The sequence below is a fragment of the Schistosoma haematobium genome, chromosome 2 (genome assembly GCF_000699445.3).
Source record: "Schistosoma haematobium chromosome 2, whole genome shotgun sequence".
Taxonomy (NCBI): domain Eukaryota; kingdom Metazoa; phylum Platyhelminthes; class Trematoda; order Strigeidida; family Schistosomatidae; genus Schistosoma; species Schistosoma haematobium.
This window is the reverse complement of record NC_067197.1, coordinates 7,696,701-7,709,001: the sequence shown is the minus strand read 5'-3', so window position 1 is coordinate 7,709,001 and position 12,301 is coordinate 7,696,701. Positions and strand designations below refer to the sequence as shown.

General features: G+C 36.4%; 1 protein-coding gene across 1 annotated transcript in view; it reads left to right on the top strand.

The window, feature by feature from the left end:
- The first annotated feature begins 3,193 nt into the window (after positions 1-3,193).
- RANBP2 (E3 SUMO-protein ligase RanBP2) overlaps positions 3,194-12,301 on the top strand; it is a 28,808-nt gene continuing 19,700 nt past the window's right edge. Inside the window, exons 1-12 of the mRNA XM_051214233.1 lie at positions 3,194-3,277; positions 3,312-3,379; positions 3,412-3,569; positions 3,603-3,646; positions 3,677-3,736; positions 3,770-3,832; positions 3,868-4,029; positions 4,064-4,336; positions 5,162-5,522; positions 6,634-6,759; positions 9,961-10,315; positions 11,849-12,181. Coding sequence (XP_051067387.1) covers positions 4,181-4,336; positions 5,162-5,522; positions 6,634-6,759; positions 9,961-10,315; positions 11,849-12,181 — 1,331 coding nt within the window. The 5' untranslated portion in view covers positions 3,194-3,277; positions 3,312-3,379; positions 3,412-3,569; ... (3 more) ...; positions 3,868-4,029; positions 4,064-4,180. The remainder of the gene's footprint in view (positions 3,278-3,311; positions 3,380-3,411; positions 3,570-3,602; positions 3,647-3,676; positions 3,737-3,769; positions 3,833-3,867; positions 4,030-4,063; positions 4,337-5,161; positions 5,523-6,633; positions 6,760-9,960; positions 10,316-11,848; positions 12,182-12,301) is intronic.

The following is a 12,301-nucleotide window of genomic DNA, read 5'->3' as shown; positions in this document are numbered from 1 at the left end:
TTCGTACAGTACTGAATAAAGTCACTGTTATTATTCGTTGTCATCAAAAGTATTATCTTCTCTGTTTCCAGTTTAGTAAACGTATGTGCGTATGGTATGGGGAGCATTTCAATGTGATTATTTCAGCATCAAAAAGACATAAGCAGAATCACAGAAAGTCGAATATTCGTCCAAGATTTGGCGAACGTGATGTTTGTGTACAAATATGATTCTTTTGTACATTATTCTGCGGATGATTCGAATTCCAAATACAGTACCTTCAACTGTGCTCATAGAGTTCTCCCCGACTTGAGTACTGGTCCATACGTAACTAACAGAGTACAAGTTGGACAGTTCTGGGTATCACTAGTTAGCATGCAGAGTTCTATTACTTCTGCTCCAGGATATGAAAAGCTATTTTATGTATTAAATCTTTGTTTTCTTATATTCTTAGGAAAAAAAGGTTGCAAATCTCTGTCATCACATCGCTACGAAACTTATTCTAGTCTTTGGGCATTTAAATTGTTCTAATCCTCCTATCTGCCCTACTGTCTATATATTCGCCTTTCTCAATCAATCAAGGGTAACCTTGATCACGCTTTATACATTTGAGCATACAAGTGCATGTGTGACCGTAAACTTACTTGTATTCCATTTATACGTATAAAAACTTGGTCACTTATTGCTCATTGAGTTGGTTATTTCTACTCCTATACTTCACGTGCATTTCTTCTCATAACTTATCGTTCACTTACCTTATCGAAAGTCCGAAATATATGATTCACAAATAATATCGTATTCGAATTTTTATATCTGAGTTGTTATCAATGGAATTAGTTGAGAGAGCATATACGAAGTAAGTAAGATAAATATTTCATTAACGTCGTTACCACACGATAATATAAAGTTAATAAATAGATCAATAAATCGTGAAAATTTCCTCAAGGATGAGTCATTTTGCGAATGCAACCGGTTCCTACGAGTTTTTAGGTAATTGTTTGAAGATACAATTCGTCGCAGTTTTCGGGACTTTGTCAATAAGATAATTGCGAAATTATGTTCCGATATTTAATTATATATTGTGATTGTCGTCAACCTGAGAACAGTGTAAAATCCATACCCTATTTGTCCGTATAAGTATGTGAAGAAACCCATCCGTGAATGCTTTTCCATTTGATTATTTCCTTGGTTCATAGTAAATGCGACAATTTCTTGCGATCGATATTCATGTATTTGTCTCATGAAACAATAGAACTTTGTCTTATACCTAAATACAAAATTATTTTGGATACCTTAGTCCACATAGTTCATCTTTCTGCTTAGAATCAAGATGAAATCGCAAATAATAATTCTACTTGAACTCACTGTTTTTTTATTGCATCACAGTATAGACGGTTTGCTGTAGACTGTGTTATTCTTGTTTTCACAGCATGCTAAATTGGGTAACTGGCATGTTTCTTTTTTCCTTTTTGATTATTTCTGCCTGATCTAACAAAAATGATGTTACCAGTATTCCAACTCTCTTTAAATGCTCGAGATATATGAACTTAGGTTCTTCAGTTGCAATCTTTAGTGGGAGTTAGCGTAAAATTACTTGGTTTTCCTCTAAGGGTACACGATAAGGGTTGTATGTGCTTGGCATTCGTCGACGGAAATAGTTGATGAAGTCCTGAAAAATTACTAAGTTATTTCTATGAATTCAACAGAATACGTTGTTTTATTGCATGCGGATCTTTTTCATTTGGTTTGGTCGCGTCTAGATCTACCGTATGTCCGAGGATTACCAACGTTAATTCTGAAAATAGACTTACTTCGGTGCACGTTTACTGCATCATCATCTAGTCATTCTAACAAGGCTCTCAAATGATCTTCGTTATTTAAACTAGGTACCACTAATTAATAAATCACCAATGCATATTTGTTTGAAAGGCGTGATTTGTAAAGATCTGTTCATGCACCATCGATATGTTTGTGTAACATTCTTCAGGCCGAAGGCATTCGCATAAATTAGGACGATATAGATGATATAGTAATATCAGTATTGGGAATATCTTCCTCAGTTATTGCAATTTTGCGGTATGTTCCAACTAAGTCGACGTGAATATCATCATTCCTCGTAGTTTGTTGTCACTGAAACTCCGAAATTTGAGACAACGTCCCTCATCCAAATGTCGCGAATTTTATTCTGATGGAGGCTTGAAGCGTATTTATGAATGTTTTTCTAAAATCTGATTTATTCTGAGTAGTGATGCAAAGCTCTACACTTGTATCCACCAGAATGATCGTGCTCGAATTCCAGGCTCTAATATACACCACACGATTGTTTAGGTACACCTTCCAATTGTCACAACATGTGGACAGGCTGATTTTACCATGCTGACTTGGCATCGAACTTCCAGTAATACCAGCATAACCTTTGAACTGTCATGAAGTGATCTGAGGTCTTGTTGCAATAACGAACTGCTCCGTTTTCTGTTGTCTGTTCGGTCAACAGTCTCTGTGAGTCTCTTGCCGATCGAGTTGGTTTGTACTGTGGTTGAATCTGTCCATGGTTTCGCACTTTGTGTCACACGATTGTACCGATCTGAATCAAGTGCTGAGTGAGGTAAGGATATTTAGATCTCTTGTAAATCTAAACATGGAGGGCTTGCATCAATCCTCGTTTTAAGACTGCCTCACCCACTACGTTGTAACCAAATGAAAATTAATGTCTCTTGCTGGAAATTTTCGGATGCTTCAAATGCTCGACAAAGATAACTGATTAATTATATCTCGTCATATTGCTGTGGGTAGTTGGGGTGTGAGCAAACTTAAAATTATTTCAGGAACCCATTTTGTAAGTGATGCCATGTTGCATCTTTGATTCCTATATATTTCCCTTATGCTCGTAGTGAGACCGAGCCAGGGATATTTGGGGTGTTTTACGTCTTGAAGAGATCGCAATTGTGTCGGCTATATTTCGCAAGGCAAAGTTCCATTGCCTTAAAACATTCCTTCTAAGGTTAAATTTGATCTTCCTAATCAATTTTCCCTCACCGTCGGATAGATTCTAGAGCACTCTTATCATTTCGTAGTGGGGAAGGAAAAAATATATTTCCATGATCTAAATGGTGCCTAGCAGAACTGTTGAAAATTAAGGTGAAAGTTCTTCTATCAAGATGTGTTTCCTACAAAGTGTTTGTTTGATTGTATAGTAAAGGACACTTCGTGTTCAAAAAATTTGGGCATGTTGGGTAATAAGGAGCAGGTTGATAAACATGTTTATCATCTTCTTGCTAGATGTTGTAATCTAAACGAGGTGAGGATAATTTTCAATTTTTACGTATGTTTAGAGAAAATCGAAAGCTCTTGAGATAGCAAAACTTTACCATGGCGTCAGTGAATTCACAACAGCTAAGAGGTCAGTGGACTTGTTATCAGTTATTTCTGCAGTTATGTTGAAGGTTACTTGGAGTTTAGACCCGATTCTGTACCTGCGTACACTCTTTTGGCGAAAATTCAGGAGGATATGGATGATTTATTAGGAGCCTTAGGGACCTACAAGTCCCTTCGAACACTGACCAATCTCGATAAAAGCACTGCACTGCATGGTATGTGTCTCATTTTCGCTCATTAGTTTTAAGCTTGTCTTCTGGCGCAGGAGTCACAAGATATTTCGGAAGTTGAGGTACTTTCTTTACACTTTATAATTGTTTAGTTCTGGTCCGGTGTAGCACAAGACATGTTTCCTTCTGAAAAAATAACATTTCTGTTAAAAGTATTTGTTATTACAGCAATCTCATGTCTCTAGGAAAAAGTCTTGACTCGCGGCGACAAGGTCCCAGAATTGTTAAAACTTTTGGAAGCTCAGTTGGTATGCTATTTCGTCATTTTACCATTTCTTTTCAGCAAAAAGATGAGAGTGATTCCGAAGTCTGTATTCGACTTGTTAACTTGCTTTGCAAGTCAGGATCTATTGTAGATGGATTCTCACGCTGTTTGAATTGCATTAATGCTGGACGACATATCGGTATTGCTGGCTGGTTTCATAACTGCCTGAGTCTTCTGGAAGTAAGTGCCCTCCTTAGTTATAAGTCACGTTTAGCCTGCGAAACTTTCCACCTCTAAAGCAGAACTACCTTTGGAGTCGTTATGTTTGGTTCGTGCAGTTTGTTTGATGGAGTTGATTCGTGTGACATCACAAACTTCCTGTTTGTCTGATATGCATCAGTTACTCATCCAGCTAGAAGCAGTCTCTAGTGAACTTAGTAAATTACAGTCTAAAGATTCAAGTATCCTTAACGAATTCGCTGTTATTTGGCTTAATTTCTATGGTGGTGTTTATGCTCAACGGCGTTTTATGAATAAATGTACTGAGGTTAGTTTTATTATGCAATCTACTAAGTAGCTGACTAGAACTGTGTCTTCATTTTAGCGAATATTTGGTATCTTATGGTAATCTTTCTCAATCCTCAGTAGTATGGAGTTACGAATCATTCGGTTCAGATAACACAGTGCCTCTAGGGTTCATTTCTACTTCAAAGTTGTGAACAGATGCTAGTACTATGTGTTTGAGTAGTTAACTTTCCTAATACACTATTCGATTCAAGAAAAAGTTTCCCTAGATGTAAACAACTTAGTCCCAGTCTTTTAATTGTTTTTGTGGGAATCTCTAGATGGTCAATTGCAGATGAGAGAAATATAAGACGTTGAATTATAAAACAGCCAACACGACTTTAACCTTTGGCGTACAATAGAACTGTGAAACAGGGTTAAAGTGTTTGAATTCTCTTGTAACTCTAATTAAAAAGTGTTTTTATAATTTAGTTACTACCTACATTAATCGCTTTCGTGGTTCATTGTTGGGGTTGGAAGAATTTGCGAATACCTGACGTTACGACAAGGGCGTATAATGCGTACTCTCTACTTGAGAGGTCAATTCATACAGCTTATGGCTACTTAAAGGAGTTTCAGACGGTTTTACTAGCAAGTGTCCGACATAGAACGCTTCACAACAATGTGTCAATTAAGGTTGTAACGCAAGAAATTGTTTTTAAGACGTTGGTTACCGAGTTGATTTTAAGTGCAGGTGCTTTATAAGATTCCACTCTCGTATGGATCAATTACTGTAATGCTAAAGATATTTCACTTAATGATAAACAATTTGTTTCAAAACTTAACTCATTGTTATTTTGGTGCTTAGTCTTCAGATTTTCCACACTTCCTTGCATTCCACTTTTATCAACGTGTAAGTAATACTCGACAGCCCGATGTTACACCTGCGTCTTCCAATATCTCTGCTTCACTTCGACATCATCTTCGTCGAGAATGTTCTTCAATTTGTACTCAGGCTACTTACCTGGTTCACTTATTTTCAACTTCACTTAATAAAACAAAACCTAATAAGGAGAACGCGATCAGCTTGAATACGTTAACGTGGAAGGAGCTAATTAGTTTGACTGATGAGGTTGTGTTATCTGAAATCTCCACATTGGATATATATAGTTTTGATACAGATGACCAGAAATCATCCAAAACCTTCGAAATGCATGGTTCCCTTGACGGTAAGCTCCAAAGGTCTAACATTTTATAGATTACCAGATCTAACTAATTATTGTATTATCTGACCGAATTTTTTCCCACTTAGTCCGAAAAAAATATGCAATTCACATAAGCTCCAGTTTGGTTTATTTTGTCGATACCCCTCTTTTCAATATCAATGCCATATGTAACGTAACGACCTAGCACAAATATGTATCGGCTACACTACATCGTGTCATAGATTCATCAGCAGTATCAGTGATAAGAAAGATTAATCAAAAAACGATTCGAAAAAAATAAGTTTGTGAGGTAAAACGTTTAAAATAATTTTGAAAATCAGGATTTTGTGGTAAGCAAAGTGAATACATCTACATATACCACCTATCGTCTCCAACCACAGTAGTTGCGCAGACTCCAACCAGGTAGTTTACATTTATCAACATGACTCAAAGTAGCAGTCAATGTTAGTCACATGCAACGTAAAGCGTAGTAGTTGACGCATTAATATCAAGCCTTGGCTTGGTATCCCCTAGCTTTTTCCAACCTGCTTCTATGTCAACTAACATTGTGTCTTCTTTGTAATCAATAATTTAGCCTAACTTTGTTCTCTCACTTGTTGTAGCATTAAGTAAGAAACATAATACTGATGGCGGGAATTCATTATGTTGACTGCTTTTTAGCTTGTACAGCAAAAAGCTATTTATTAAAATGTGCCTGGTTAGCGTATGCGTTGGAAAAAGGCTCATACAATAATAATGATTATAATACTACGTTCAATTTTTTATGTTAATTTATTCATTCGTCGGTAACTGTCCAACCCAAAAGTTTAGGTGTATATTCAGCAACCACATTTGCCAAGTAACACTAGTGATATACATGTATGAATTCTCTTCCATCCTTTTGCCTAAGGTGTTGTATACCATACAATATAATCGAGTGTTGTACATCTTAGAACAGGCTTTTTGACTTTAGTACTTTGTTTATCCATTCCACTATGGACTGCTCTAATTTTCAATACGATTATTGTCTGTTATTGCGTATATGTTTCTCGTGCAACTTTGACCAGTTTTTAGGAATAGTTTTTATTTAAGTAATTTGTCGAATTTTTATCCAGAAAATTTTTCCCGTCTTCAGAATACTTAACATCCCCTGATTGTTTAAATCTTATACTGTGGATTTGTGCTCAACAGTTATCATTCTTGAATGTAAGTGACGAGGATTTTACTCTCAACTTGCCTAGACTGGAATTTCTGCTTAAATGTAAGTTCATTTACTATTACCGCATAGGTCTTAATCGAACTGTATTTAAATATGTTGTTTTAGTTTTTGCTACTATTAAAACTACGAAGTACTTGAGTGTTCACCAAAAATTTTCTGTCAGTATTATTAAATGTGTTTAATCATTTTAGACGCGAAGTGAAATGCAATAGTTCTTCAGTTTTCTGTATCTCTAGAAGTTGTGCAACTTGAATCTGTTATTCAACCGCCTATAAAAGTATTTTCGATGGTAATCTGGATAATTTTCATTGTCTTACCATTTGTTATGAACGTAGAACCGGACGTAATGTGCGTCGTCACAAATTATTCCACAAACGTAAAACTGTTCAGAAAAGATACGTGTATGAAGTAATGTGTCTTGTCTGCACAGAGATTTAAAGTGTAATTGCATCTACTGTACGATGGCATTTTAGCCGTTGTCAACTGAGGGTTCGACTATTGATTTTAGTGTCTAGATCACTTACTAACCCTCTATTTCGAGAATGCGGTGTAAGATGTTACGTAGTGTGCACTATTCTAACTCATTTAGAAACTACAGCCTTATATTCTTCACTTTGAGTTACACTTTTTGTAAGTGCTAATGTTACTCTTTGATTGTTCAAACCGGAGCAGGTGGAGTGCAGTTTTGATGTTCGACTTAATGGTTAAATGTCGAATGTTGTAACCATTACTGCGCCATTTGACAGCGTAGATACTTGGGGCTGGGCGTTCACTCTGTGGTTGAAGTATCCAGCGTTCAACCATTGAATCGTAGGTTAAGGCACGACCTCACCCACTTTATTCTGGGTAACTGAGTAGCTTCACTAGCTGCTAGACTTGAAAAAATGTAGTTCATAGATGATTGCATGAATATCTATACATGGTAAATAAGTCCCATTATTTAAGTTATTTATCATTACTTAATGATGCTTACACTAATACTGCATATTTTTTGTATCAGTAGTCATTTAATAATCACTTGTTCTTACAAACTTTTGAATATATCCATGCTACTTGTGGAGCGACATCTATTCATTTTCAATTTCACATTATTATTCAGATTTCAAGCCTATTGATTTTTAGCACATTTAGAGGATAATCATTAGGATTTATAAAATTTGATTATAATTACTCAAATGCACATTTGTGTAAATAGTATCTTACTAAATAATATTATTTCAGTCATAGTCATTAAATGGTATTTTAAATGTTCATTATGCCACTGTCAGTATTATTATTTCTATATTGCTCTTTTTGTTAACTTCCCCTTGTTATGCTTCTGAGAATAGTGGTAACTTGAATTAGTACACAGTTATAAACTAACAACCATAGCAAAAATAATATAGGTACATGGAATGTCCGGACAATGGAAAACCGGGAGGACTAATCAGACAGCTACGGAGATGGGGTGATACAACTTAGCGGTGTTCGGAATCAGTGAAACCCATTGGACCCAAGCTAGACAGAACAGGTTAGATTCTGGAGAGATGCTGTTGTACTTTGGTTACAAAAAAGAAAATGTTCCATACACTCAGGGAGTTGCTCTGGTGATGTCCAAAGAAGCACGTAAAGCACTTGTAGGATGGGGATCTCATAGACTCAGAATCATCTAAGCATCATTAAAACAAATAAGGAGGGATTCACAGGGAATGTTATCCAATGTTGTGCACACACCAATTATAACAATAACAACGATAAGATCAGTTTTCCAAGATGCTGCAACCTATTATAGCAAAGTGCTCAGCAAAGGACCTGACCATCCTGATGGGAGACCTAAACGCTAAAGTCAGGATGAGCAACAATGGCTATGAAGATATCCTTAGACGACATGGACTGACTGAGAGAAAAAAACAAAGATGGGGAGAGGTTTGCATATCTATGTGCATTTACCAAAATGGTTACAAGCGGCACTGTATTCCCCCCACGAACACGTGCACAAAACTGCTTGGGTCTCACCGGATCACACTACAAAGAACCAGATCAATCATATTTGCATTACTAAAGAAAACCACAAGGTCAATTGAAGATCTGAGAACCAGGAAAGAGCTGACGTGGCTTCAGATCACTACCTGGTGGTTGCCAAGGTGAAACTGAAGCTAAAGGAGCACTGGACAACTGAGAAAACAGCATTATAAATGTCCATTAAAGCCGTCCTTCGAAATACTGAAAAACTCAACGAATTCAAGATAACTCAACAACAAGTTCCAAGCCTTACAAGATCTACTCAAAGACGAAGAAACAATTGTCTACGCAGGATAATCAATGTCCGTTGGCCGGTTGCCATCAGCAACAGGGAGATAATAAACTAGCTTCCAGCTGAAGAAAAAGTTACGAGAAGAGGTTGGAGGTGGGTAGGAAACACATTGTAGAAACCATCAAACTTTATCATGAGGTGAGTCATGACTTGGAATCTTAAAAAGAAACGGAAAAGAGGAAAACTTAGGAACACACTGCGTCAGGAATCAAAAGCAGATACCAAAAAGATGGATAGCAACTGAAAAGGATCGCCCGGGACAGAGTTCGATGGAAAATGCTGGCGGTCGATCTAGGCTCTTTCACTAGAAGTAACAGGCGTAATTAAGTAAGCTATGACTTAACAGCCCTGTCAGGTGACAAAAGCGTCAATTGGAATTCGTTTCAACAGTATGTCAACGGCTAATTTCGTATTGGTCTTCGATTCGGTAGCTTCTCTCCCTGCCCCGTCCACAGTTCAGGACACAGTAATCAACCTCCACTATGCGAATACTACATTCAAGCATACGTAGCTTACATGCAGACATAGCCGACCACATCACAACATAGAATAAAAGATAACAGTTATATATGATCAAGCCAAAAGTGGCTTTGGCTAAGGGAGATTACAAATAGTAAATTGGCAATAGACTAAGAACAGTAAATCGCATAACAGTAGTTAGTGAGTCAACTGAAAGCTTATGGCCATATATATATAATTGTCCATAAATCAGTCTCGGAAGTTATCATTATTTTAGTCCTCATTCGGATATAGCACACACTTGTTCAGATTCTACGCTGTTTATGACTACCTGACTGACTAACTTATCACCGAAAATGTAAAGATATCGGTTCTGTGTCCTTTTTAGATACATTATAAGAACTAACTGATTTCATGCTTCGAAAGTTCATATAATAATTTAATTTTACTAGACTTTTTTTAATATGAGTAACTTATCTAATTCTTTACAGCGGTCAAAAAACTATTTCCCAAGTTGGAGTTTTCTTGTCCATCACCCGTTTTTGGATCACCTTCTGAGCTTAAATCTGATTCAACCGCAAATGTTGATCAACTTTATCAAATCGACGTAATTTGTTTTCTGATCACCTGTTTTCTTCATATTTCTACACGAAGTCTTTCCAAAACAAACTCAAATTACGCACAATCTCTTAGGTCACAGTTAGCATTTAACTCAACCATTTCAGGTGTCGGACTCGATTTTCTCTTCCTGCCTTTGTGTTTGATACCTACTGTGCAACTTGCCACTTCTACACAGCGTTCATGGTGGTCATTACTTACCAAGAATACATTAGAATTTAGTTCACAGTACGTTTGGCTTTACTTCAGTAGTATAATACACTATGTTTGGTTCTAAGTTCTCTTCAATATAACTCTTGAAAAAAATATATCCTAATGTCGATATCTTTATGCCAGATTTAATATAATTGTATTTAAAAGTATAATGAATTGGTACGAAACTTTGTGTTAAATATTAGAGTACAATTGAAATCAAAAGTTGTCAACCAATTAACTTCAATCTCACTTTTTTAAAATTTTGATTCACTCACCTGGCACAGAGTCGTGTACTTGGTTTCGAGTCACTTTCAAAATGTGGTGGAAGCTAATAATATAATCTGGTTGCCCAAACTGTTATGTTGTTGGAGCGGGATTCGAACGTAGTACTTAGTAACTGAGGGTTGGGGGCTTTGGCCAATGAAATGCCGTTCTATGAACTAAGTAGTAAATTTTCTGTCGAAATATATTGGGGCGCACTAAAATATTTGGATTTAATGCTTCCAGGGAATCTACATTCATTAATGTGTGAACGATTACATGAACTTAACGCCTACATATGTGTTACTGTTAGAGATTTTGTTTGACATCGTCTGCAGTGGTTATCATTTAGTTGGTGTTCAAACATTAATTTCCGTCTTAAAACTAGTAGAGCATCGTTTCTCCTCTGTCGGATCGGAAAATCGCTGTTATAAAGGGTTAGTTCTAGCATTTATGACGAAAGTATATATTTTGACCTCCAAATGCCCTGTTACAGGCAACAGTGATAAGCCACGCGTTTATAGATACTGCTAGGCAAGTCCTATTCTGCTTTCTCATGGCGCGGGTGTTGTTTACGAAATTAAGAGGGCAAAAAGTGAATATCCAGTTCTTAAACCGGGTTGGTGGGTAAGGGGGTCCAGCTAGGGGAGTTGGAAAACTCTGATTACAAACCAGTGATAAGCATAGACTCCATGTTTGTGATGGAACAGATGGAGTATGAACCTATTCTTTGTTCCCAGCCACCTTGGGACTGCATTTCTTAACGTTGCTTCACTGCCTTGTTGTTTAAACTTCTAAGTCAAACGCTTGGTGAGTGACTCCCGCTTCGGTTTAGGCACCCGGGCAGTATTCCAGCCCTCACAAATTTACTGATATCTACTTTGTGTGACGCGTATATATTTTAGTACCTTTTACGTATTAATGTTTATGTTTAGATAAATAAACAAACGAATTGAGTTGTTTACATTACGAACAATGTTTATAAATATATATTACTCTCTAATACGGTATGACTGACTGGTAACCCACAAAATCTCGTTACATGCTCATGTGTGACAGTTATTGGATGCAAGAATAAAGATGACCAATTATTTTTGTAAACATCAAAAGGTACAAGTTTCATGGGTTATTCATGATCCAGTGAAACTAAAACCTGACTCTCTGGTTTGGTTCTTGGTTCACTGTAGCAATCGTTTGTCTCAAGGATTTATTGTATACATTTGATTTGTTCACATTTTAAACATCTGATATTGTTATTTTCGTTATTCCTGTGTAAAATTGCAATTGTGTGTTTCATTTCTACAGGAATAAATTGGAGGACGATAATCGTGCGTTTTTTCAGTGTGGTCTGAATCAACTACGACTTATATTCCATCCTACTCGCTGTCTAAATTATGAAGGTGGTATTATGAGTCCACCTTTTTTGTTTCGAGTTGCTCAAGGTCTCACTAATTTAATGAACTATTGTTCATTCAGTCGACTGGAAACTTTTGAATCATGGCCTTTACAATACTGGTTATTTGCTTTGAAGAATCATATCTTAGGTTTTTCAACTGAACAAAGTACTCCAGTCATTCAATCACACAATGCTTCTTTTTGTTCGGGTTACAAAAAATTTGGCACCAATCGTTGTTTTAGGTAAGCTTTTTTCTATAAATATTAACTAGATAACTGTGACATTTATTTATTCTGGATTTTTGTACTTCTCAAAATAATCTATACATTCCTTGATAAAAAAATAAAACATCCCTTGTTATT